Here is a 27481-nt window from a genome sequence, read left to right as displayed (position 1 = left end):
CACTGATACCTAACAGTATGTACTTAGTTTTTTTAGGGAAATCAATGTATAACAAAGGTATAGTAGAATTTTGCACAAATTGTAGCTTAGGAAATTCAATTAATATTCAATGTAATGTATATGTTTTGTTGTATGTAATATTTGTTTCTCTAACAGTACATTGTAATTAATGTTCAATATATAAATTTAACAGAAATTCAGTTGTGTTCATATAATTGTGATTTAGTGTTTCTGTATGCATTTAGGTTGTTGTTATGTTCTATTTCTATATGCATTTAGGTTATTTTCTGTTGTGTGCTTAATTATGTAGAATTATAAATGACGGTTTTCAACAACGCTCTTGTATACCTATACAATAGCGTTTTTTATCAATGTGTTGTTGTTTATGTTGTATTTAACAACGTATTCATAAAAAAAATGTTGTTGAACACTTATCTCTAAAATAATTTTCTTTTACCTATACAACAACATACTTTTTAAGAAGCATTGTCGATATGATCATCATTTAAGCATATACACAAGATACGCTATTAGGTTTTAATTAATTGTCATTTCTTAATCCATTAATGGGTTCTCATTTCTTATATTGTTTGAATATTATTTATTGTCATTATTAATTGTTTTATATATTTATTTAATTATCATTAATCGAATGCCATAATATCATTATTAATCTGAATTTCAATAAAAAAATTAATATATCTTCCACATGTTTCTTCAGGTTGCATTGTGGAACACTTTCCTTCATTATATTTGAATGAAGAGTTCTTCCACAATGCTATTTGTAGGTGGCATTGTTGATTAGGTATAATTGACAATGCTATCTTCATTATGCATTGTTGGAGATACTATCAGACACTAAAAAATTAAAATGTTTCACATTCTCACACATTCAGCAATCCCAACACTCATTTATCCAGCAGCGAAACTCATTTACTCTCAAAATTGACCTCAGAAATCATTCATCCTCATAATCATTCAGCACCGAATTTCGAAAATCATTCATTCAATCAACACGAAAATCATTCAACATCAATTTTGAAAATCATTCACTCGTTTAACCTTAAAATCATCATGCACGCATTCAACACCGAATTGAAAGTGAGTTTTCCTTATAAATATTTTCCTTTTTAATTATATTATATTTAGCTTGTATTGAGTTATAAATATTTTCCTTATAAATGAGTGAAAGTGATTACACTCATTTAGTTTGTAGTGAGTTGGAGTTTCCGACGTCTTTCACTTTATTACATTACGAGTTAGGGTTCCACCATTTTTAATTACATAATAATGCATTTGTTCTGCTTGGTGAGCTTGACTTCAAGATTTAGGAATTTATGCTCATTATATTTTTTTTGTTAATTGAAAATAGATCGAAAATAGATGAGTGGCAATCGATTGACGAATGAGTATGAGGAAGAAGTGAAATCATTTATTAGCTTTTGAATTCAGAATGTTGAAAACCCTAATAGAATTGTATGTTCTTGCTTAAGATTTTGTTACTCAAACCGAACTACTCTAAATGAGTTAAAAGTTCATTTAGTGTGTCACGGTATTGGTCAAAGTTACACATGTTGGACAAGACATGGTGAGAAGAAAGACGTTATGGATTGTGATGATATGAAGACGATCGTTTCGAAGTTACAAATGCATATGAAGACGATTGTTTCAAGGAAATGACAAGCGATGTGGAAGAGGATCTTCAAGAATATCCTGAGATGTTTTAGCGGTTGATAAGTGATGCTGAGAAACCATTATATGATAGTTGTAGTAAATTCACAAGATTGACAATGGTGTCAAGGTTGTATAAGTTGAAATTTACTAATAGATGGACTCATAAGAGTTTCACTGATTTGCAAAACAAATGTTATGCTCCATTGGCATGGACTATACTAGGATACATGCTTGTGAAAATGATTGCATCTTATTTTTTTAATGAGTATGCTTCATTAAAGTTTTGTCCTAAATATAATGCATCACGATATAAGAAGGAAGACTCAATTCCCAAAAAGGATGCATATTATTTTATCATCAAAGCAAGATTCAAGCGTATGCTTACAATGCTAAAGATGCAAATAAGTTGACATGATATGATGAAGAAATGACTAAAAATGGCTAGCTTTGGCATCCTGCAGATTCTCCTCAATGGAGAAAAATTCATCATGACTATCCTAGTTTTGGTCAAGAATCAAGAAATCTACGCCTTTTGTTGTCAACAGAAGGAATTAACCCACGTAGTATTCAAAATTGCTCCCACGGTACATGGCTAATGATTTTGGTGATATAAAACCCACATCCTTCTTTATGCATGAAGCACAAATATGTGATGTTATCTATATTAATTTCTAGATCTAAACAACTAGGAAATGACATAGACATATATTTGGCTCTATTAGTTGAAGACATGAAGCAAATATTGGAGACATGCATAAATGTATATGATGCGTATAGGGAAGAAAGCTTCAAGTTGAGGGCTTTGTTGTTCGGCACAATCAGTGATTTCCCTACCTACGGTAATCTGTCTGTATGTGAAGACAATACTCATTCAATGAGGTTAGAACGATATAAGAAGAATGTCTTCATTGGCCATCGTATATTTTTGCATTCATATCATCACTATCAACAATGGAGAAAAGCATTTGATGAGAACAATGAAGAAGGTCGTGCTCCTTTGCCATTGACGGGTGACCAATTATTTCAAAAGCTAAAGTGTTTGAATAATAACTTTGTTAAACCTTTTACAATAGAAATTGTCACAAATAGATGAAAGAAAAGGTCAATCTTCTTTAAATTGTCATATTGAAGTTCATTATATGTAAGACATTTCCTCGATGTTATGCATATTGAAAAAAATGTGTTTGAAAGTCTCTTTGGTACCTTACTCAATGTCACTGGTAAGACCAAAGATGTCCTGAATGCAAGTTTGGACTTGGTTAGTATGGGAATAAGAAAGGAATTAGGGCTGATAATGAAGGTAAAACGTACATTTCTACCTCCAACAGCTTATACTTTGTCGAGGAATGATAAAATTGAATTTTGTAAATTTCTTCATGGTGTTAAAGTTCTAGAGGAGTACTCTTCCAACATTCGAACCTCATATCAATGAAAGACCTCAAGTTAAAAAGTCTTAAGTCTCATGATTGTCATGTACTTATGGAGCATTTCTTGCCTATTGAAATATGGTATTACTGGAATGAAATAATGACTATAACAAGAACCGAGTTGGAGCAAACGCACTTATATGTTTTATATAATACCGACGAGATTGAGCCATATGTTGAAAGACACAAGGAGATGCTAAGGAAGTCTTACCCAAGTAAGAATAATAATTGGATTTCTAAAGAGCATAATTGGTATTTCATAAAGTGACTAAAAAATCACATTGATGAGGAGATAAATATAAATGCACATTCGGTTTCCGAATGATTGAAATGATTAGTCAATGATCCAAGTATTCAAGTCTTATTCTACATTGGTTACCTAATTAATGGGTTCACATGTGATACGAAAAAACAAGATGAACAAAGTAAAATGCAAAATAGTGGTGTGACTCTTGTTGCTCGAACATTACACATGTCAACTACAAAAGATAGAAATTCAATATATGCGAACATGTCATACTTTGGGGTGACAGAAGAAATATGGGAATTGGATTACACATTGTTTCAGATGCTGGTTTTTTATTGTATTTGGGTTGATAATAATAATGGCTTCCGAGTTGATGAGTTAGAGTTCATGCAAGTGGATCTTAATAGGCCACGATATAAAGATGGGCCATTTATTCTAGCATCACAAGCTCAATAAGTATTATATGTTAGTGATTCAGCTGATATGAAATGGTTCATTGTTCTTTTAACTAACAAAATAATCGTTAATAATATTGATGACCAAGAATCTGAAGATATTGATGAAGATGATTCTTTTTTGGAACATATCGGTCGCATGGGAGTGGACCAACTACGGATGATGATTTATATATAAGAGATAATCACGATGAAGGGCTTTGGATGAATCAATATGTTCCTCCAAATAAGGATGATCTTACAACCCAAAAACAATCAAAGAAAAGGAAAAAGTAGATGCAAGTAGTCTTTAGATAATTATAGCTTAATTTTGATTGTTTGCAATTTGCATAATTTTGTTTGTTTGTAATATGTACTCTCTCAAAACAAAATTGGCAAATATTCATTGTTTGTAGTTTGTATTGAATTGTATTGATGTCAATAAAACAAACTTCTGGTGGCCTGTATTAATGTGTTTATGTTGTTGAGAATGTTTGTGCTGCTAATAAATGTATATGCGGGTATTAATTTAGAAAAATTAACAGCAAATTCTCGGGGTAGCCCTAGAATGTTTTATTGTAAAGGATTAATACAACAACATTTTTTATAGACAGTATTGTTGTATATGTTTACTACAACAACGCTATGTGTGTGATGTGATGTTGTATTAAGGTGTTGTTTGAAAATATTTATGAATAATATAACAACGCTTTTCTACTAATGCGTTGTTATATATATGCAATACAACAACACAAGAAAAAGCGTTGTTAATAATGCCTATAAAATGCGTTGTTTATGTATGAAATATATGACAACGCTAAATGTACGATGCCTTGTTGTATGTATGAAATATATGATAGCTCTTTTTGTGTGATGTGGTATATATTCAATACAACATCATATTAGAAGCGTTGTTAATCATGACAATATACTACTGCGGTCAAACAAAAAGCACACAAAAGCATGTTATACATCTAAAATGTGCGTTGAACTGCAACTTTGACATAGTGACTTCTTCTTCTTGGGGGATGACCTCCTTTTCTTGGGGGTTGACTTTCTTTGTTAGGGGTTTTCTTTCTCTTCTTACTTCTACCTTCCTCAACAAGGTGATCACCTTCATTTTCAGGTGCAACATCAGCAGCTTCAGCATCAGCAGGTTCAGAGACAGGGTCATTAGGTTGTGGTGCATGATCACTACTTCCTTCATTCAAAGAATACATTTGTAGATCACTACCATCTTCCAATGGATTAGTAGACTTGTGAACTGATTCTTGAGCACATGCATCACGAGAAGGGTGAGTGAAATATAACGGACTATAAGGGTGAGTAAAATAAGTGATTTGTTTATGTTCATGTTAGGTTATACTAGATACACTCAATCTCAGCTATCTATTTTCTTAATTATAACGGATCATAAGGGTGAGTGAAATAAGTGATGAGAGAGAGAAAATAAATCTTACATAATTTTTACGTTTCACCCATTTGGTCCGTTAGATTTAAGAAAATTGATGGCTGAAATTGAGTTTAACTAGTATAACTTAACATGAGTATAAACGAAGCTCTTCTCATATATATAAAAAAAACTAATCTTTTATGTTTATCATTATTATATCATGTCTATGTATTATTTTTATGTTTAATATTTTTATATGAGGAATGATCATTTTACACTCAAGTTAAGTTACACTAGCTATACTCAATTTCGGTCATTCATTTTCTTAAATCCAACGGACTATAAGGATGAGTGAAATAAATGATGAGAGAAAAAAAAATAAATCTTAAATAACTTTTAAGTCTAACTAGTTTCGTCCGTTAGATTTAAGAAAATGGATGTCTAAGATTGAGTGTAATTAATGTAACTTAACTTGGGTGTAAACGAATTTCTCTTGTTATATTTATATATATAACTTTTTGAAATATTATTTAAAAATGAATTAATTATTTAAATTATCCAAATGAACCAATTTGAGATGAGCCAAATAATTAGTAAACTTTAATTGAGTCAAACTCGAACTAAAAAAATAACTCATATCAAATTTCAAGCTAAGCAAATTCTTATCGAGATAAACCAAGCTACATCATAAATTTGGCTCCACTGATTTTGTAAAATGTCCAAGCATATTCTTCCATCCTCATAGACTAAAATTTGAATGTAAGAATTAAAAGTTAGTAAAAAAATAAAGGGAACCCCACAGTCATGAAAATAAAGAATATCCAAAGATGAGTGCATTAGGAAGCATAATATTTTTGTGTTGGGGAGCTCCACTCCCTAATGGCAGGAGGAGGATCTTGTTGCAATCTTTTAAAATCTCTCATTAGTCTCTTCCTTGCTGGACTCAACATCCTCACCACCTATCTATCTTTCAACAACATTGAAAACACGGTGAAATAAATATATCTTTATATTTGGAGATAATTTATCTTATTCAATAAATAAAAATATAACATGTGTACTATTTTGATTAATTTTAAAAATATTTTTGTAAAAAATGATTAAATAGGACACATGTCATAATTTTAATGGCTGAAAGAGATAATTTATCTCCTACATATGAAGATACTTTATTCTCCCAAAACACTATTAATCACTATATATATATATATATATATATATATATATATATATATATATATATATATATATATATATCCTTATTGGCTTTATGAGTACTTCATTCTCATTCTCATTCACAAAATTATTGTAAACCTAATCTAAAACACAAAATTATTGCAAATCTAATCTAAAACTCTTCAATATGGCAAATCCAATTGTTCATACTATTATGCTCAAATCGTTCAAGGAAAAGTTAATTTGATAATTATTAAGGTAGAAATTTAGGAAGAAAAACCTAGTGAATTTTATGTTCAATAGATAATCATGTCAAATTAAAAAATTTAGTTTGACCTCAATTTTCGTGATTATATACTGCCATTAAAAAAAACTTAAAATGAAAAAAATTAAGGTCGACCTCAACTTTTGATATGACAACCTATTCAACAACTATATAATATACAATAAAAAAAAGCATTTCATAATTTTCTTAAACTACAAAGGTTGGTTAACTATAAGCATTTTTTCAGCTTAAGTTAATTAAGTTCTTCACCTACCCACTACATATTATACATTTGATAAGTAGTATTCACCATAATCTCTTTCTTGAATACCCACAAGAAACAAGTTACTCAAAATCATTGTTCTAAGTAGTTACTTTCTCAATTTTTGTAAAACAATTCTCAGCTAACACCATGAAGTGATTGATCCCTATCTATCTGTTCCATTCATAGTCTCCTCCATATCTTGGGTTGCTATTACTATTCACTCCAATGGATTCATCTGGCTTTATGGAGTTTGTAAAGGTATTCCAACCTATTAGATATGGTATGATAAACTACACACAAAAACCAACAAAATTATTAATCAGGTTGTATAGAATGGAGTGAATTGATTCTCTCCTATGTTAAATGAGAAAGGTAGACACAAAAGTTATACAATAAATATCACAAAGAACGGATTGCATTATCAAAATCAAGAAACATATTTTAAAACAACTCCTTGTTTAATGGTTGTATCACCATAGTGCAAAAGGCATGCATGCTCCTGGAAATCTGACCAGACAAAGGAGTTTTCGACTACGAGGGTCGTCGGATAAGGGATTTAGCTCCTCTAAAGTGCATATAAATGCCCATTCATTAAAAAATCAACGATTATAATTATACGAACTCCATGATTTGCAGCATACATGCAAGTATATTACTCATGAATCATGATCATAATTTTTTATTTCTCCCCACACTTTAGAGGACTGAGATAATAGAGTTACTATTATTGCAAAGAAGTTTGCTGCATAAGTCAGATTTTCATTGTTTCTTATACGGTTTAATGATCGATCAGTCATTGTTTGCTACTAAATCTTTCCATTTAACAATCACGAAACCATATCAGTGCAAATTTTAGAATTAGAAGGCAAAGGGAAGAGAGTTGTACATTGAAAATTGAGCTCAAAACAGCTATCTCTGCTTTTGTAACAGGGATATAGATGTTTTCATCCACATTCACAAGCTTGTTTTGAACACCTTCAAAAACCACCACAACAAGGTTAGAACTGGAGCAAATGGTAACACATAGATTGATTAGCGATTTTGAACCTTTTTAAATGATTACATTATGGCTGATCAAGTTCAAAATATTGCATCACCGTGTGAGCTTTTTGCAGTTTAAACATGTAATGGACTGAATCATTTCAACATACATAGCCTTTAAAGATGGCAAGGAAATACAAACAAATATGATAAAATAATAGGACAATGTTTCAAGATGAAAGAGGATTACTAAGCTTAAAGGAGTGGCCAGAACCATCTGGAAGAGGCTCCACCTTCAAAACTTTTCTGACTTTACCTTCATCACTGCATACATAACAAGACAATTTCAATCTTTCGGAATGGTGATAAGTCATAACACATTTATTTTATTTGAGTCATGGTTCAAAGAGATAAGAACACGGTCAGGTCCTGTGGCCCCTTTCACACTTTAAGATACAATTTATTCACGAGATAAATGAAGCAATAATCACCAACATTTCAAATTTACATGTTATAATATTTAGAAGCTAAAGAGAAGAAAATACCTTTTGCCTTTGGAAGGATCATGAAAAAATTCACAAGAATCCCTTGCACCAAGGCTAATTATAGTTCCCATTTCTCCCACTGATAACGAGAATATCTGCACTCAATTTTGTCAAAAAGTGTGATTATGATATGCACAATGTTTTAAATTGTGGTAACAATTACTGTGATTGTGGTCGTTGCGATACGGATTGCGACCGTTGCAATGTGAATTATTTTGAGGAAAAATATATTTTTGATATCAATGTGATTTGATGTGGCCTAATACAGTTGTGTTGCGGTCTAATGCGATCCAAATATGATCTCATGCAGTTGCGTTGCGGCCCGATGCAGTCAAAATATGGTCCCATGCGGTTGCGTTGCGGTCTATTGTGACCGTTTCATTGTGATTCAGCATCACACCGCAATTACTGTGATGTGGTGTGGTTGCAGCAATTTGAAATAGTGATGATGCAATACTGTTAGAAGAGGGAATAATTCCTGAGTTATATTTCATTGGGAGGGATCTAACCATACATCAATTTTATGGATATCTAATAGTTTAAATATAGTCACTAATTCAAATCATAATATTTCCACAAGAATTGATGGCTAGAATGAGAAATAAGTTTAAAAAACTTATTCTTGGTGGATGCCCACTCATATTTCATATATGAAATTAGAGAAGTATGGGTAACCTGCTTTCTTTCCCAGTCATATTGGCGCAGACCAACAGCAGGTGCAAACTGAAGCAGCACATGACCTTCCTTAGATACTTTGAAAGCTCCTGACTAAAAAAATGCACCAAATTCATCCACTGTTAAACATTATATTCACAACTCCAGAAAGATTAGGACACTTCAAAAATAAAATAAGAAACATACTTCGAGTGGGGCAAATTCTGGTGGTCTAGGAGTAAGTGTAAGTGCAGCTTTCCCTTTGTAAATGGAGTGATTAACATAAACCCTGGGTGGCAAGGCTTCAACTGAAAACACACAGACATACATGTGAAAACAGGAAAGAAATGAGTACAAAAGATATACTTTTTTGTCTTTTTTTGAAGAAACCCTACAGACAAAGAAGGGTTTAAGAGAGAGGAACCTGAATGAGGAGTTGGGGTTGCAGCCTGTGATGTGGGTTGAGAGTGGCGGCATTTGACTGAGTTGTTAAAAGTGAGAAGGGGTTTGAAGGGATGAGAAAAAGGAATGAAGTTTTGAGAGAAAGAGAGAAGTGGTGATGGCATTGGCAATGACAACTTCAACAACATCTTCACCTTTCTGTCTTCCTATTCTCTGATGTTCTTAGTAGGTTTGGGGTTTCCTTTTGCCTTTCCCCCCTTTTTATTAATACTTCCAAATTATTTCTCAAGTGTCACTAGCACGGTAAAGATTTATACACAAACATACCATTAAGGATTATTACAAACTCGGGCTTAATTCTTTAACAAAAGGGTAAAAATGTGAGAAAAAAATATATACACGGATAATGTAAGAGTTTTTTACACTGTCACTTTATTATCTTATTATGTTTGACTTTTCATAAAAAATAACGTAAATAAAAGGTTAGTATCAATATTATACTCAAAAAATATTTTTGATATTATATAAATAACTCTAGTTTCTCTCCAAAATGTTGGAGAGGTCACTACTAAAAGGAAATGAGACTTTATCAATTTTTATTAAAAAACAAATTAAAATCAAAACTATTATATATTACTTCTTTCATATTATAATCTCAACATTATAATGGATCCTCATTAAAAAAAGAGTAAATTACATTGACACCCCCTGAGTTTTAGTGAAATTACACAAACCATCCCTCACTTTTCTAAACTTACACAAACCTCCCCTAGTTTTGTACTTTCATTACACTACACTGAGCACCCCTGTATAAGAAATAAGTGTAATTTTTTAAACGAAAAATGTGATAAATGCAATTAAGTTAAACAAAACATGATATATTGTGTAGACAAGTCTAAATAATATATAAATCAATGTATCTTTATTTTTTTTGTTACAAAATGCAACAACAATTATAAAGAAATATTGTTTAAACAACTCTTATAATGTAGTGTAACGAACCAAAAATAATAAAGATACATTGATTTGTATATTATTTAAACTTGTCTACACAATATATCATGTTTTGTTTAACTTAATTGCATTTATCACATTTTTTGTTTAAAAATTACACTTATTTCTTATACAGGGGTGGTCAGTGTAATGAAAGTACAAAACTAAGGGAAGTTTGTGTAAGTTTAGAAAAGTGAAGGGTGGTTTGTATAATTTCACTAAAACTCAGGGGGTGTCAGTGTAATATACTCTTAAAAAAAAACTAAGATATAAATGTGTTTACCTAATCACATTTATTTCATTAAAAAAATACGATTGATTTTAATTATGGGAAATAGTAGATTTTAATTATTTCTTTTTTTATATTTTAGATCGAACATTTCCTACAGCTAAATTGAGAATCACAACATCAAATCCTATTTGGTTTTATAAGTAGATAGTCCATTTTTTTATATAATCTATTATATTTAAATCATTTAATTAATCATTCTAAATTATCCTCTTTATATATGAAAATGTAAGAAATTGACTATTTTACCTAATATCACATAACTATAACATGTACCAACAAAACGTTCTTTTAGTGATGTATGGTACTGCTAGATCTTTTAAGATGACCAAAAAATAAGAGTTTGATTCCTGAAAAAATAACATTTGTTGGATGAACAACCAAACACTCTAAAGAGGATTGTTCCTTAGAGATACCTTTAATAATACAAAAACACATAAACATAACATATTTTATTCATGCTAAATTATCTATAGTGATTATTCTAATGCTTAATTGAGTGGATTTATATCATCCACTACCTGTTGGTGGTGATTGGAAACTACTTTGACATGGACATCTGATGTGTAGATAATACCCACATTTTCTTGTACTCCAAAAACTAATTGCCCTATGATTGTAAAAAGGCTTGAACTTCTTAGAATATTCTAAGTAATGTTGCAGACTTTGCTCTTTTCTTTTCGATAATTGAAACTCTTCATATCTTATATTCCTTCAAGCACTTGAGTTTAGAGTCTTCTTTTCTTTTCAAGTGGTGCTCGTGTTTTTATGAATTTATCTTCAATGACTCCTTATTAAAGTATTTTAGATTGTCAAACTTTCAACTCGAAATGTCAAAACAAATCTCTAGAAAGACTTTTCTAATTTCCCAACCAAGAATGAGAGGGGTTCAAGGAGCAAAAAGCAAATCTAATGAGAAAAAGACTTATACCAAGCTATAATTATTTACAAGGGATTATGTCAAGACTATGGCTTGATTTTTCTTGTGAGAGTCATTTCCATTAATGGAGATGACAGTGCATATGTATAATTATAACACATGACAATAACAAAAATTCAATAGTTCATATTTTTACTTTTTTATAAATTAATAATTTAAAAAAATGCCCTCCCTCACATTTCCATGAGAGGAATCTTGTCCCCATTTTTAGGACTTCCCTTAAAGACAACAAAGTTAGGAGAGACATTCTATCTTCTAACGACACTTTTGGAATATGTTCCATCTTCCTTTCACTTGTTGAAGAGATTTCTATTTATCTTTGTGTATCTTGCAAAGTGAAACTCTAGCCTTGATATGTTTTTTATGCTTTCACAAATGAATTTACTTGTTTCTCCTTCACCTCTAAAGACATATTTACACTTAAAAAGTATTGTCTAACCAAAAATGAATATAAGCCTCATATATATGTTATTATTGTTGAACTAATTATTTATATATATTGATTATTTTAAAAGATATAAATATATAATTAAGTTTGAAATTTTGTTTGAGCTACAGTTACTCGTAAGGGTATATATTCACAAATAGAGCTAGTATTATAATATATATTATATAATGAAAATTTTATGACTTTTTTTATATAAAGCAATAGACATGATGGATGATGTTAAATGAAAAATATGATAAATTTAAGTAAACAAAGTAATAAAAAGTGAGATAAAAGGAAAAAAAAAATTGGTATGGAAGATAAAAGAATTTAAAAAAAAGAGAGATAAGAGAATGCATGGATATAAGGGTGGATAAAAAAATTATTTGCACTCCATGGGTGAAAACTTGTAATAATAGTTGTATCCTTTTTGTAGCCACACACTTCAAACATCATCAGCTTCAAAGAACTAGTTCCCATTATTCATCATCTTGTCTTCAGAGATTCTTTGTTTCTGATTTGATGAATTCTTCTTACCACTATCAACTATTCAAGTTCAGCACATCATTAACAACAACAACAAAAACAACATGCACCAAGTTGTTGTTACCAAACATGCTTCATCGTCTCTTCTTTGTATTGCTTCATTCCAATCCCAACAGAAACAGAAACAGAAACAACAACATGAACATTATCCTTTGTTCTTCATCACTCACCAATGATCATTCCTTTCATTCCATCCCTAAACAAACCCACCAGGCACCCTCACTCTTCATTCTAACATTTCATTTCATTCCATTCCATTTTTTCTTTATATTTCCAAACCTTAAAAAATACAAAACAACAAACACACACATACATATATATAATGATGTCTTGATATTTTTCTGACAGTTTGATTACAACTCTCCAGAGGAACTCTTCGGGCTGGAAGTGGAACACAAGCCAAGGTCTCAACTTATTTTTATTAAATTTACTTTTCACTTTTTTCCATCTTCAATTCTTGTGAATGATATATTATTTATTTGTGAATATTGGGTTCTGCATTGTTAATGAAAATATGACATCAATTATGTTATCATACAATGTTAGTAAGTTATGTAGTATGGTTAATTACAAACTCTCTTCACTATTTTCATACAATCATTGTCATATTGTTGCATTTCAATTACTCAAAATAGATAGTTAACATTTTAATGTTGTTATGATTATTTCATACTACATGCTTTATGATGAAGGGTTGTTCAATAAATTTAAAATTTTCATTTCAGCAAAGGTAACTCTCGTACACCAGAACCGAGGTCGTGGTTTGGTCCGAATGGACAGTATATCAGAGAGCTACCTTGTCCAAGTTGTCGCGGAAGAGGTTATACTCCTTGTACAGAGTGTGGAATAGAAAGATCAAGGTCTGACTGTCCTAAATGTAATGGAAAGGTACATACTTTTGTAATTGCATTTGTTTTCTGAATAAGGAATAATTCCTTCTTGGTTTTCTGACATTCTCTTCAGGATTGGGTGCATATATAAGCTAGTCAACTAGATTGTCTGACAAAAGATAAGCTGTGTTTGGTAAAGAGAGTAATTTCAGTATGTTATGAGCTTATAAGCTCATATTTGATAAGCTACTTTAGGTAGCTTATGACTTATAAGCTAGGAGCTTATATCATTTTACGCCTATCTGCTAGTTAATCAACTAACCTTACCACAGTTTCAATTTATCATGACGAGACACTTATTCACTTATGACACAATTTACTAGTTAAGTAAAACATTTGTTATTTTGCATATCATATGTTTATATATTCTTCGCTGATTCTTGCTCGATATTTCCCTAGTATTCGTACCACTTGCGGAAAAAACTAAGTTTTTTTTTTCTCCCTTCGGTCTTCATGTAAACAGGGTATAGTGACTTGCCACAAGTGCTCAGGAGATTGTGTTATATGGGAAGAATCAATTGATGAACAACCTTGGGAGAGAGCTCGTTCTGTGTAACTGCTCTTTATCTTCTGTTTAATCCTTGTCAATGTTTTTTTACACATTTTCAAACACTTTCTAACTTTTGTTGTAAGCACATTCACTTCAGAAAAGGATCAGTCTCTTTGTTGCAACATCTTAATATCTTGGATTCTGAAATATGTTGCAACATTTTTCTGTAAATGGAAGAACTTGATACATCAATATCACACCCAAGTCTTAAAGTTCTGAGCTGTTGCCAATTGAGCTACAATCTCAATGACTTCTGATTTTTATTTTCGTCGCGTTCATTTTTGTCATCTTGTAAAATTGACTTGAAATCTCCTTGAACTTATTTCCGTTATGATCTCATAGAACTCCTATACAATGGTGGTTTATTTTGCTAACATACTTGATAAACACACAGGTTACATAGATTTGTTGATTATTTTGTATCCAAATCTTTGAATTATGCAAATCGATTTTGTTTTGTGGTCATATAGAATGTTTCCTCATGGATTTTACTTTTACGCAGTTCACCACTTAAAGTGAAGGAGGACGATGAAGTCGACAGTTTAGACATAAAGTTAGATGTGAAGAAAAAATCCAAGCGTGTTTACCAATCACCAACTCCCGAAGTCGGATTAAAGATTAGTCGTTCATTAAAAGTAAGTTGGATGCTTAACCTTACTTCCATTATATTGCATAACCTTACCTTACACACTTATATTGGATGCAAATTGTTAAGATGCATATATTTTGCATGAATCTCAGAAGTTGAGCCTGTTGGCTTGTTCCTTTCATTGACTAACATATATAGAATACACACAGAGACTGTTAAAAGTATATGTAATACAGAGGACAGTTATATTTGTATAATGATTTGAATTCAATGTGCATGTTTGTCGTTCGCTTTGTTTATGAAGTATTAATATGATAATCTGAAAAAGGATTTATTTATGTTGCTTTGGTTGCAAATTTAAGTATCTTTTTGTAGTTGGATGATTGCAGAGTCTCAATGCAAAAACTGGTCTATTTAGTAACCACATGAAGATTATCCACCAAGATCCAATGCTTCAGGCACAGAGAGTTGCTGCCATTAAGGTTTATAATGCTAAGATTTTTATTTCAATTAAATCTGGTGCTTTAAAAATGTTCATTTATCCGAGTATTATGATTTATCAAATTGGTCCTCCAAAGATATACTTGACATTAAATTAGTCCTTCAATGTCACAGTTTTGCCATGAAATTGGCCAGTAAAGGATGAAACGTATGTGTACCATTGAAGGGCCAATCTGATGTCATTCGTAAATGGAGGCTCGATGCGATTATGCATATATCTTTGGAGTAACAAGCTTAGTGTTTTACTCTATAATAAAGTTGTTTTCTTTAACCTTAGCATATGTTTTGGAAAGAAATATAAGAAAACTACATGAAGGACATGGGTTACTCAACACTTGAGTTATTTGACACCGAAGTTCTGCTTGCCAGAGAGAAACTCTGCATTTATTTGAAGCATTAGAAATTTTGAACACTAATAATTTCTTTGTAGTAAAAGTTTGGTTTAATGGATGCAGAAAGCCAAGGGAACTGTTGCAGCAAGAAAGCATAGTTCCAAAACTATGAAAGCTTTCTTCAGTGATCCAATAAACCGTCTGAAAAGGAGCATCGCTATGAAGGGTAATTTTTATATCCTGCACGGTCGTGACTTTAATGCTGGTAGACAGGGTTGAACTTCACTCATTAGCTTTTATTTTTTTCACCTGTATAATGCAGGAGTGAAATTCTACTGCCAACATTGTGGACGCGAAGGGCATAGGAGACATTACTGTCCAGAACTCAAAGATGGTTTGATCCGTTGGCAATACGCATGTCGGCTATGTGGGGAAAAAGGCCACAACAGAAGAACATGTATAAAGTCAAGTATAAGCCATACCGACGGGAGAGTTAAAAAACAGTATCGGTGTAAAATATGTCATCGTTACGGCCATAACTGTAGGGCGTGCCCTCAAGTTGTTTCTAATAAAAGAAGGGACCTGGCTTCTCATAAATCATACAAGTGTCGGTTGTGCCACAAAGAAGGACACAATAGTAGGACATGTCCTAGTAGGATAATTGTTGATGAGCAATCAGAAGGGGAACAATCAGTGTCCTAGTAGGAGTATTATTACTGAAAATCCTCTAATTTGAATAATCCTACTTGTGAAAAACAAAAGCATATCTAGCTAAATCTTAATGAGGACAGTAAGAAGAATTAGAAAAGATTTATATTTTTTGGCTGAATCTTATGTATCTGCAGCAGTACTATTGAGTAATGCTGCACAAGTATAAATAATTAGTCAGAATTTTAACTGAACTTTGCTAGGTTTGAGGGCAGTAATTGGATAATTTGGATGGATGAAGTTCTAGGGACCTGTCATATCCAAGAGTCAATATGTGTGTGACTTTATCCTAGCAAATTTGTTTTTGTCTTCATTATTTTAATTTGTATGGATAATTAGGAATTTTGCAGTTTTACATTGTTATATTTCCCTATGATGTTGGCATATCAAATATTGGTGCAGTTGAAGGATGGAGAATTCATGTTGTAATTTGAAGTCCTAATGCTGTAAAGGAAGATGAGTTGTTGAATCTTGTTTGTTGGTACTGTCCAATTCCAATTCACCTGAAGGGAGTGTTACTCTAGTTTGGAAAGAGCTAAGGGTCTGTGTTTGGCTTTTTTTTTTGTACTACCAAAGATATTCCCTCACCGTTTTGGGTAAGGAACTAATTCATTTCAGGGTTCGTGGCTGCTCTTAAGTGTCGCTCCCAGGAATCGAACTCTCGACCTTGAGAATCCAGTCTGTGCTTGGCTTTTGCTCTTGAGAAGCACCAGTAGGATGTTGTTGCTCAATTGCTGCAATATCATATGTACAACATGCCTCTTCATGTCTTCATTGAAAACTTCAAATATTAAATTTCTTTTAGGTTCACTTAATAAGCCTTTAGGCTGAGGATATAGATATGAAAATGATTCTTTTTACAGTATTAGAAAGTTTTTATCACATAAAAAATGTAAAAAAAATGTGATAAAACTTTCCTTTTTCAATAAATTCTAATAAAAATTATCATCATCCATACATACTCATTTTTAACTCAGCTCCATGAGATAAAAAATACACCATGGATTCATTTTGGTACACACTAAATAATGATGGTATTGAAGTAGTGGTGGTGACAACAGCGGAATTCATCTAAAAGAGAATGAGGGGAAAAACTATATTATCTTATTCATTTCTAACTCAAATCCCTTAAGAAATACATCAAGGGAACAAAACAACCTTATTCTATCATATTGATTCAACAAACACTTTATTGCAACATGATATAACAAACTATCCAATCTAATGTCTTTCATCATGTCGATCAAATGAATCTTTATTCTAACTTACATGGATATAGTATATAGTCACGAATATGCATGTGTTTTATTACACCCATAAAACTTCTAAAATCACAAAATATAAACATGATTTGAAATTCATATCAAACATATTACCATGGTTTGACCGGAAGAAAATATAACTTCTACATGGAGTTACCACTTTTACCAAATTTTACTACAAATTTATTTTCATAATAAAAACATCCAAACATAAAACAGTTCACTTCAAACTCCAAATTAAGTAAAATCAATTTTACAAAAATTGCAGGCCAATATCATGTCATGAGCAGCATTCATTAAAGATATGAACAAGTGAAAAATGAAGAACTAGAAATTCATGAATATATATGCAACACTTAATACATTGCAATCTTTATCCATGAACCTGTTAAATAACTATTTAATACCAATTCAGTTATTCAATACATTCTTACTTTACTAAATATCTAAATACAGTGTATACTTTTGAAACATATTAATACATGATACAATTACTTGTAGGGTTTCTATTCCTATGAGCTCCAGCATTTGGATGAAATGAACCCTCAACACCCTTCTCAATAATATTGCTTCAATGCAACATATATACTTTTAGCAACACCATTCTTGAATATTTAGATTTGACTAATTTAAATACATACATACAAGTTACAAATAATTAATTACATACATATTATGATGCTTCCCACAACTTATAGTCTCTTCCTTCCCAAACTGATGACCAATTTTGGGATCCACTAGGTGGTTCAAAATGACCAGGTCCAATCTTCATAGCAACTTTTTCATCTATTATTGCTGCATAAACATCCCTTTCTGCCTTATGGATTTTAACCTTGGAACAAACATCAAGACACAAAGTTAAGTGAGTGATCCAAATGTTATTAACTCCTGAATGCATTATTACATCAGATGGCCAAAAAAATTGCCCAAACATTCAGAGTTTTAGAAAATCGTGAAAATGTAACTGCGAGTTTGGTTTGCGAAATGTTTTGTAATGAAAACGTGATCACGTTCACAATTAACAAGAAATAGAATGAAAACACATCATTACTATAGTTATCAATGAAAAAAAATGTTGCCTAATGCATGAGGCTCTAAACCATACCCCCTCAAGCGAAATAGTTGTTTCTAGGATTTGAAGTTATAACCTTCAAGTCACAATACAAACAACATTACCAATAGAAAACATTTAAGCAAACACAGTACTATGTATACACAAGAATATTAAAATACTCACCGTACTCCTACAGTTGACCTTGTTCCGATTCCTGAGAGAGATTAGTGTCGCTATTTCATTTCTGTAGTTTGAGAAAATATGGTCATAGAACACCGACGGAGTTCCAGGGTGAGTAAGAATGTAAGCATATCCTTGCATTTCTTTTCCGCCAGGAAATCTCCAATGACCCTTGAAGAGGAAACATGAAAGACATTTTATCATAGTTGATAATAGTGATACTTCTCTAGCATATCAAAAGATTCAAAACAATGTAATCTAACCAATTTCCGCAAGAGGATAGATTCGGCTATAGAATAAAGGGTATCAAACTCAGATAGTGTTATCTGACCCCAGTTATTGCAAACATTATACATAGTGTGGTTCGTTAGAGATTAAGTAAAGTTACTCATGTGCCTTCAACTTATAGCTTAAGCTTTTGGACGAGTTGGTTCATAAGAGCTTCTATAACTACATTGTATAGAAATCAATCCACGCCACCTCATTCTTTAAGTCAAAGTTCAAATTTCAGCACATGGTAAAGACGGGCAAATGCGTTACACACACAAGGGCTCTTGTTGAGGGAGCGTATTAGAGATATAATAAAGTCATTAATGTGCATTTACATAACTACATATCTACATGTTGATATATAAACCTACATGAATAATGAGAATAAGTTCAAAGTAAAATGCCATCTTTGAAAATCTCCAATCTTAACAGTATTGTTATCATTCATAACAATAGGTGAAGCAGTCAATGATAATAAATTATTTCAATCAAATTCATCCAAAAAATACATCAACTTGTACCAAGATATTTTTGATACAGGGAAATTCAAACCTGTGTAGAACCCGTATCATGATTTTCTATAAAAGTGACAGCACGAGATGGCCACCATCCTAGAACACCAGGGGGTTTTCCCTTCTGATCTGACAATCGCCAATACTCACATCTTTCCAATGCCTATATCGAGCAAAATTTAATTAAAACTATCCAGATTAAAGAATAAGCAGCGACTAGTACAAGGCAAAAATAGTAACATCATGTTTTTTTGTTTCAATTCATTGTTTTGAAGCATCCTTACAAGATGTCCAGTCAGTTTTGGTCCGAAAAAAATTATGTAACAGGCTAAAATAAGGTTGTTTACATAAATACAGTTGCATATATTATATTTTTGAAATATGACACTAATCCCCCTCCACTCAACGACCTGTTAGAAAATAATTATGGAAATTTGAAGCATGTTGTTTGAGACTGCATCAGCATATGTTTAGAAATAACATTCATAACATTTACGACAAGATAATACATCTCATGCCAGAGTTGCATACCAACAACAAATGTTGTTGTGGCAAATTGATCCTCCAGCATTGGGCAAATACGAAATTTTAGTCATAATGTCATTTCCAAACATTTGCAGCCTCAAATAGCATGTGTAACACACATTATGCAAAATTTAATGGACCATTAGGTAGAGGCGTGTAAGTGCATTGCAAAACGCAAACTAGGGGAGGTTCGTGATAAAATCTCAGAGGGGTATGCAATGCAATTTCCCCTAAATATATAAGTTCAATTTGCCCAAACATGAATTAAATAAACAGAAGCTCAAGAAAACAGTAGTACACTGTCTTTGCACAAAAACATTGTGATCGGTAACCGTAATTGGTTAGTTAGATATATCTCGATAGTTGTAAGTTAGTTATTTAGTCATTCATTTAGGAAATTATTATTTAGTTGGTTAGTTAGTCGGGGGCTGGGGATAACTATAGAAACAAGGCATGTTGCATTGTTGCCTATAAATAAGAGTGGGGTTAGAAGGTGAGATCATCTAATCATTTGTTGAGAGTAGTTGGGGGCTTTGGCCATAGGGAGAATTCAGTATGTTCATAGTGATTTCGATCAAAATATTCAGTTGTTTGCTATTCTAATCCAGTTCCTATCACATTGCAAACTAATTCTGACGAACAGATTTAACCGATAATATTTAAAAATACAATTAACTTAATTTTCATGCCATGTTAGAAGTATACACACTCAGAATAGTTTTATACATGGAATGTATAAATTTGAACAAGTGTTATTGAAATTTGAAGGCATCAAAATGAGTGCTTACAGAGTGAAGAATCCCTTTGGTTGTAACGTCAAATGCACCAGAGGAACCATTTGTGGCATTGATCCAGTCAACAATCCTCTGCCTATGTGCATCTTGATTATGTTCCATTTCACCATATTTATAACTGAGGGAATCCCAGTATTCTCCTACAGAAAAGTAAGGTTCACTTGCATCAAGGTAGTCTTTTACATAACCACCCCAAAATCCTCTTACAAAGTCAAGCCTCCACCCATCGTACCCGATTTCTTTCCTGAAAATGGCACACTATGAGATAAATACACAATTCTTGCAACATTTCAAGACCGACCGAGTTGAACCATGAACCAGAACATTTATATTGGTTATGTAAAATGTTTTCACAACAATGGGCAAAGCGGATTCTACTCGAACCTGCATTTGGATGATTGATGGAACTGACACCAACCACTGCACCACAATGCTTTTGTGTCTAAAGTTAACCAACTGATATATTAATTTCACACAAAAAATTATGTATATGCTTTAACAAGTTTAAGAAATATTTGTAATGTTTAGTGTGAATTGTTGCAATGAGGGTTTGAACAGGAGACCTACTAGTTTATTCAAGTAATAAAAACCACTACATGCCACTATTAAGACCTCAATACTCTACTTACAAGAAACATTCATTAATTTTGTTCTCTTTTTTTTTTTGTACAACCAAGGGTATCTCCTCACCTTTTGGGTAAGGAACTAATCCCTTTCGGAGGCATAGCTGTCCCTCCAACAAGTGTCGCTCCCAGGAATCGAACCCTTGACCTTTTGGTCATCCTGGAGATCTAGCAGGGCCTTACACCACTAGACCAATAAAGATGGATAGATAAACCCGTTGGGATCAGCAGCAAGTCAGCACAAATCCACCAAATATAAAGTAGAACTTTAAAGCTTAGTTAATTATGAAACCATACATTAAAGACACTGTTAAATTTCCAAACCTGTCTTTAAGTTTTCATGAAAACACAGTAGCATACTCATAACCCGATATGAGTATAACCTCTCAACTGCTAACAAACTAATTGGATATATTGGCTCTGACAGAACATTGTGTTAATAATAAATAAGATAATGAAAATTAAGATATGGAATTTAACCTCAACCAACATAACCATTCTTTAAGATCATTTCTCACAAATTCCTGTGAATGATCAATGTTTGGAGCAGCATGGAAATTTTCTCCACTACTCTTGTTGCCTCTACCCTGCATGATAGAAAGGATAACCGTTATGTTCCAGATTCAGCTAGAAATGTTTTTCATATTAACAACAAAAGCATAGCAGTTCAAAAGATGTAAAGAAAAATAACCTATCTAAGAATGACGTCATAATGCTCTATCATAAATAATGTTCATTGACAAAACATTGATCTCTAAATCTTTCATAATCGTTTCCCCTATGGTTTTTTGGCCTTCTTACTCTAGAAGTTGGACTAACCACCACTTATCTACTCTTTTTATTGTGGCTTCTAACAGTCTCCTGCACACATGTTCAAACCACCTAACTAACATGTGATTCTACCATCTTTTCTACAATAAGAGCTACTCCAACTTTCTTATGCATTCATTTCTGGTTATATCTTGTATAATGTGTCCACTCATCCAACACAACATTCTTATCTCTGCTACACAGAATTTATTCTCTTATTGACATTTTATCGCCCACCATTTAATCCCATTGAAAATTGCGGATCTTATAGTTGTAATGATTTGATTCAATCCAATAGTTGGTTTGATTCAATCCAACAGTTGGTTTAGTTAAATTTATTTTAGATAAAAAGTCAGTATAAAAGTTGACTTAAACCTGAAAATGTGGATCATCCGCGACAACTGCACGATCATCCCAGTTGAGACGACCCCCATATATGTTCCAGATACCATTCTTATTCTGATAGTGGGCACATCGGTGATTTAAAACAGCATCTCCTAATACTTTGATTCCAACTTTATGAAATCCTTTCACCACATCCTTCAGCTCATCAATGGTTCCGTATCTGATGTAATAAACAAAATCATAACTATCATATAAAAAATTCCTTCTTTGAAAATGTATGATCACATTATATCCTTCAAAACGAAGAATATTCCAGTTTATTTTTTAATGCATTTATAAATGTGAGAGGATAAGCAATATTGCCTGCTACTCAAGTGAATAAGTAATGATAATATTTGAAGCTACCAATATGCTTTTGAATATAAGCAATTTCCCTAACACTAGCATCAGCAATTGTGAAATACTTGGACCATTAAAAGGATGTTAATCAAGTTACTTACCTTGAATTTAAATTATATAAATCCTTCGGCATGTATCCTTCGGGTGCAATAGACTCTGTAGGTGGTGGTAACCAAATCACAGTGAAGCCAAGTGATGCTAACTCTGCAGCTTTCTCTTTGAGTTCCATGTACCATCTTCCAGATTTATGAGATTCCCAATTAAACCCTTGGCACAATATTTCATAACCCGTGCCTGTCCCCGAGGTTATTTTGGGAGTCAAGTCAAGCGACAACAGTGTCTCAGATTCTACAGCAGCTTCAGATTCCACAATAGTTTCTTCTGAGAAAGTTGGAACAGAGCTTTTGAAGACACTATAGGCTTCAGCAGCCAGTCTTTCAATTTCTTGAAGAATGATTTCTTGTGCTTCTTTGGATTTTGTCTTTCGATGCTTCTCAGAGGAAATGTCTGTCACCAAATTCCTTATTTCACTGATTATTCCATCGGTAAACGCAGAGGTAGATTCCTCTTGACTTGCCTCCTCAATCACTTCCCTCTGCACCGCTTTTGATTGATCATCTGTATTGCCAATAAGTAAGCTACTAGAACTTGAGAGAGGGATGTAGAAGTCATTTCCCTTGTCATTTAACCAAGTATTTTCATTTAGCTTTAGAACAAAAAGAAATCCTGAAAATTCTCCCTCTAGAGAGATTTGTACCGAATTTCCCTTTCCATTATCTCTTGACTGCAAAATAGAACAGACAAGTAAATATATCATCGAGATAAAATAAATGCATTTCACATGAGGATGTTTGGTTCAGATTACTTTTGAGGGAAAATAGTTGTTAATGCTCCAAAACATTAATCTTCAGAGAAGGAAGGTGTTTGGAAGCAACATAAGTTGTTTCTACAACTGCTTTTGGGTGAATAAATACAACTTTTGAAGCATGATTTTTTGACATTAAGTTTATCCAATAATTGATAATCAGATTATTTCCAAATTAAACCAAGCACACCCTACATTGATTGAATATCTTGTATTCAATATTCCAATATAATTAGATAAACTCATCAAGGCATATGCACCGACAATAGTATTTAAAGAAGAACTGCAGTAGGGGAGAGATAAGCTTCACTGGGTTGTTAAAATTATTTAAATATAGAAATATAGAGTTATGTGCATTCAATGGGTTTAATAATCAAATAGCTTAAATAAAAACAGAGCATAGATTTAACTTCAAGAAAACACAAATACACAACTAAACAAAGAACGGGAAGACACAAGTTAATACATGATTAAGAAATTCAAACAAGCATTCAATCTTAATTCTTATGGTCCAGATTCTGAAAATATATATGGATTCCTCAGGAAATTATGTGATTCATTACAATTTAAAACTGGTATGAGAATTTAGTTCAAAACATCATGGAGTATTTATGTAATAGAAACATGTTAACTGAACACATCGAAGGCAAAAACATCACCAATGAAACGATTTTATTAACATGTATTTAACTGCGTAATACATTAAAAAAGGTAAGACGATAACTTGTCAATTATCTACCTGTAATTGAGTCCTTAAAGCTCTTTGTTTAAATGCTACTGTTTCTGGAGGATGAGGAGCGGGTGGAACTTCCCACCTTCTTGAATCATCTCTGCAAACTCCCCAGTGGAGGACAACATCTCCGGGTATATCAGTTTCTAAATATAAAAGATTCTCAGTTGCCTCGGGGGATTTCCTAGTGGAGACGTTGATCGAGTTATTGATAGTAACCTCCTTCGTAATAGGAAGTTCTACATAGAAACCTCCCACTTCACTATTTTCTTGTTTTTGATCTCTAGATAGACTGCTGTTGATATCTTCAACTTCATTATGTGTTGCTTCCGTATTCAGGTGAACATCAGATATCTGCGGCAAGTCTCCTACGAAAGAGGATATACCATGAAACGGTCTCAGATCGATTTAACTACAAAAATTGGTGTAATGACACAGCCAACAGGACTAAATAATAAATAAAATGAAAATAAAAGGAGAATCCCTAACTGATAACATAAGCATGACTGATCTTTCCAAAATAAAGATATCAAAACTGAGAAACATATCAAATGGCGACACATTTTCTTCATCTTTCTCTTTTCTTTGCTGTAATATTTTTAATTGCTCTTCACTCTATTGTCAGTATCTATAAGCATCTTAACAAAAATGTTTCTCATTTATAGAACTTCAAGGTAATATACTCAAACAGGAACCAGTTAGAACTAGGATTAAAAACACATCATACAAATATACAATGATGATTTGTTTTACGCTCTAAAAGTATATAAAGCCATGGCATAGTACAAGTTTAAGAAGAGAAACAGAATGCACTTTATTGAAGAAGGAAAAACATTACAATGCATAACGTTTTTTAAAAAAAAACCTGGCAAAAAGCTAAAGCCCCTTTTCAGTCCGATTATATTAGCATCCTCCTTTAGGGAGTTAATCAGAGGAACCTTGAAATCTCTTCCTTTGTGTTGATACCAAGCACCGGTTTCCTCATCCTACATCAACAGGACCACCCAAATTGGAAAGCGGGAAAATTGAAAAAGAAAATTTTGAGCCAAAAGGTTCATAGATCAACCACATATCCAATAGTTAAAACTAACATCACTTCTAAATGTTAAATATAAACCTTGAGAACAAAATTAATCGCCGAAATTTCACTATTGGTTTTAAGATCAATCTTGACTTCCTGGAAAGTATCTCCTTCAGCAGATGATGATGATGATTTCTTCAAAGGTGTCTCTATTGCATAGTCCTGAAATTTTCACTCCACCCTCTCAAACTTTATGCAAGGCAAAAAATAATCAACATATGCCACATATGTGAGATCATGAAGCCATTTTCTACCTTTATAGGAACAGAACCTTCAGGTATTATATCGTGAGGAGGTTGATCCCATTCACTGCAGAATCAAGCTTACATCATAATCATATAATCTATTCATAACATCATTAACATTTAGACTTAGCTCTTACAATAATTTCAATCAAATCATCACATATATGTTATTTAAAAAAAACAAGGGTATCACACCTAATGCACTAGTCTTTTGGCTTAAATCATAACAATTGAGATTCTTTTTTTTCCATTCAATGTGAGACATTATCTCCAAAATATAATGAAAATTAATAAATTAAAAAGACCTTGTATGTTTAAGATGATTTATGTACCTTCCAACATCATCCACATGGGAAATTCCCCAATGAAGAATCCATTTGCCTGGTACATTGCAACCAATTGTAAGCTCCCAATTCTTCAAATCATTCACCAGATCCAATCTTACAATGATCTTTCCCTCCACCTAAACCACATTCCATTTTTCCAATGTTAAACACACCCAAATATGTCTAGTTAATAACAAGAAAAAATATTAACTTTCTGATTTCCTTTTTGAAAAGTTGAAATAAAAAACTTAACTTTTCTGTTTGATTTGGTCAGAAAATAAAAGGAAAACATTAAACAAATAATCTGATCCAAACTTCAAAACATTTTCGGATCATAAAAATGGGAAATTATAAAAATGAAAAGAATTAACTAGAAACCAAAGAGGGTGAGAGAGAAAGAGAGAGACCAATTGAGTTCGGTTGATGGGGAAAATTTGAGAGAATAAGAGATTAGAGGATTGAAGAGAGTGAAGGGTATCTGTGTTTGTGGAAAAAGTTTGAAACTTTGGAGAGTGGGACTTATGGGGTATCCTCTTAAAGTTGGAAGAGAAAGAGACATTGTTATTATTGGAGAAAAGGGTGAAGTTAGAAAAAGAAGTTATAAAAAATGATGATGGGTTTGATTTGAAACATTTGTTGATGAATGGTGTGGTAGTAGACATGTTCATCGTATTATTATTATTAGTATTATGTTCTGTTTGTTCTGTTATGATATGAATGAAGGGAATGTATTTATGAGATGAAGAAGAGGAGAGGCAGAAAATAGTAGCCACCTTACAATGAATGAATGCTGCCAAATTGTGTCGACAGAAGACAGATATGTGGATTATGATTTGTGGACAGATATTTTTAGAAAAAATTCATCAAATTTTCCAATTTCTTCTCGAGATTGATGGATTTTTCCTTTCTTCTTTTGTCAGTAAAGTATCATCCTAATCGGTGGACGCATATTTTTTTGTTTAACTTATTTGGTCTGGTTTGATCATAGTATGATCCAATATAGCCCAATCTTATTGGATTTAAGATTGAATTCAGAAATTATTTGATGGATATTTAGTATTAGATAAGAAATAATCATGGTGTGATCATTAATAATATTTTAGGTATATATATTCAATGTATAAAAAATAGAGATATTTTTTGTCTCAAAAATAACATTGATTTTCTAATTTTTTTTCCATTATATATCCATGACTAATAACATAGATATCATTTAATACGTCAAACAAATT

The 27481-nt window shown here is 32.2% G+C and overlaps 3 protein-coding genes across 5 annotated transcripts; 1 reads left to right on the top strand and 2 right to left on the bottom strand.

Moving 5' to 3' along the window:
* Positions 1190 to 9720, bottom strand: LOC109350158 (single-stranded DNA-binding protein WHY1, chloroplastic-like). Of its 2 annotated transcripts, XM_019591315.1 has the most exons (8): positions 9486 to 9720; positions 9269 to 9369; positions 9083 to 9175; positions 8408 to 8502; positions 8113 to 8186; positions 7768 to 7856; positions 7026 to 7171; positions 1190 to 1200 (listed from the first exon to the last, which is right to left on the bottom strand). In XM_019591315.1, the coding sequence occupies exons 1-7, from the start codon at positions 9649 to 9651 to the stop codon at positions 7049 to 7051; spliced, it is 741 nt and encodes a 246-aa protein (XP_019446860.1). In that variant the 5' UTR covers positions 9652 to 9720; the 3' UTR covers positions 1190 to 1200; positions 7026 to 7048. The 2 variants fall into 2 exon arrangements, with proteins under 2 accessions (XP_019446860.1, XP_019446861.1); XM_019591316.1 differs by lacking the exon at positions 1190 to 1200 and having other exon boundaries at positions 7021 to 7171.
* LOC109350157 lies at positions 12568 to 16478 on the top strand. The gene is made up of 8 exons (XM_019591314.1): positions 12568 to 12871; positions 13007 to 13062; positions 13384 to 13546; positions 14012 to 14100; positions 14601 to 14733; positions 15077 to 15169; positions 15644 to 15746; positions 15843 to 16478. Exons 1-8 carry the CDS (start codon positions 12635 to 12637, stop codon positions 16220 to 16222), a joined length of 1254 nt encoding a protein of 417 aa, XP_019446859.1. The 5' UTR covers positions 12568 to 12634; the 3' UTR covers positions 16223 to 16478.
* LOC109350156 (alpha-amylase 3, chloroplastic) lies at positions 17893 to 26968 on the bottom strand. Of its 2 annotated transcripts, XM_019591313.1 has the most exons (14): positions 26657 to 26968; positions 26256 to 26386; positions 25933 to 25987; positions 25715 to 25840; positions 25463 to 25583; positions 24607 to 24965; positions 23612 to 23786; positions 23104 to 23578; positions 22634 to 22823; positions 21929 to 22035; positions 20820 to 21069; positions 19547 to 19669; positions 18728 to 18895; positions 17893 to 18322 (listed from the first exon to the last, which is right to left on the bottom strand). In XM_019591313.1, exons 1-14 carry the CDS (start codon positions 26915 to 26917, stop codon positions 18164 to 18166), a joined length of 2700 nt encoding a protein of 899 aa, XP_019446858.1. In that variant the 5' UTR covers positions 26918 to 26968; the 3' UTR covers positions 17893 to 18163. The 2 variants fall into 2 exon arrangements, with proteins under 2 accessions (XP_019446858.1, XP_019446856.1); XM_019591311.1 differs by having other exon boundaries at positions 23104 to 23786; positions 26657 to 26967.

Source organism: Lupinus angustifolius, chromosome LG06 (assembly GCF_001865875.1).
Source record: "Lupinus angustifolius cultivar Tanjil chromosome LG06, LupAngTanjil_v1.0, whole genome shotgun sequence".
NCBI classification, from domain to species: domain Eukaryota; kingdom Viridiplantae; phylum Streptophyta; class Magnoliopsida; order Fabales; family Fabaceae; genus Lupinus; species Lupinus angustifolius.
Note: the sequence above shows the minus strand (reverse complement) of the source record. Positions and strands in the feature narration are given on the sequence as shown.

What these genes read in the sequence shown, in the direction of transcription:
- LOC109350158 (XM_019591315.1), bottom strand. Translation starts at nt 9,651, where the DNA reads ATGTTGTTGAAGTTGTCATTGCCAATGCCATCACCACTTCTCTCTTTC. An exon ending in AACCCCAACTCCTCATTCAG is followed by an intron (nt 9,370 to 9,485) that starts GTTCCTCTCTCT and finishes GTGTGTTTTCAG; the next exon opens with TTGAAGCCTTGCCACCCAGG. An exon ending in CAGAATTTGCCCCACTCGAA is followed by an intron (nt 9,176 to 9,268) that starts GTATGTTTCTTA and finishes GCATTTTTTTAG; the next exon opens with TCAGGAGCTTTCAAAGTATC.
- LOC109350157 (XM_019591314.1), top strand. Translation starts at nt 12,635, where the DNA reads ATGAATTCTTCTTACCACTATCAACTATTCAAGTTCAGCACATCATTA. An exon ending in TGGGAGAGAGCTCGTTCTGT is followed by an intron (nt 14,101 to 14,600) that starts GTAACTGCTCTT and finishes ACTTTTACGCAG; the next exon opens with TTCACCACTTAAAGTGAAGG. An exon ending in AAGGAGCATCGCTATGAAGG is followed by an intron (nt 15,747 to 15,842) that starts GTAATTTTTATA and finishes TGTATAATGCAG; the next exon opens with GAGTGAAATTCTACTGCCAA.
- LOC109350156 (XM_019591311.1), bottom strand. Translation starts at nt 26,917, where the DNA reads ATGAACATGTCTACTACCACACCATTCATCAACAAATGTTTCAAATCA. An exon ending in CGATTAATTTTGTTCTCAAG is followed by an intron (nt 25,584 to 25,714) that starts GTTTATATTTAA and finishes CTGTTGATGTAG; the next exon opens with GATGAGGAAACCGGTGCTTG. An exon ending in CCAAAGGGATTCTTCACTCT is followed by an intron (nt 19,670 to 20,819) that starts GTAAGCACTCAT and finishes TGCTCGATATAG; the next exon opens with GCATTGGAAAGATGTGAGTA.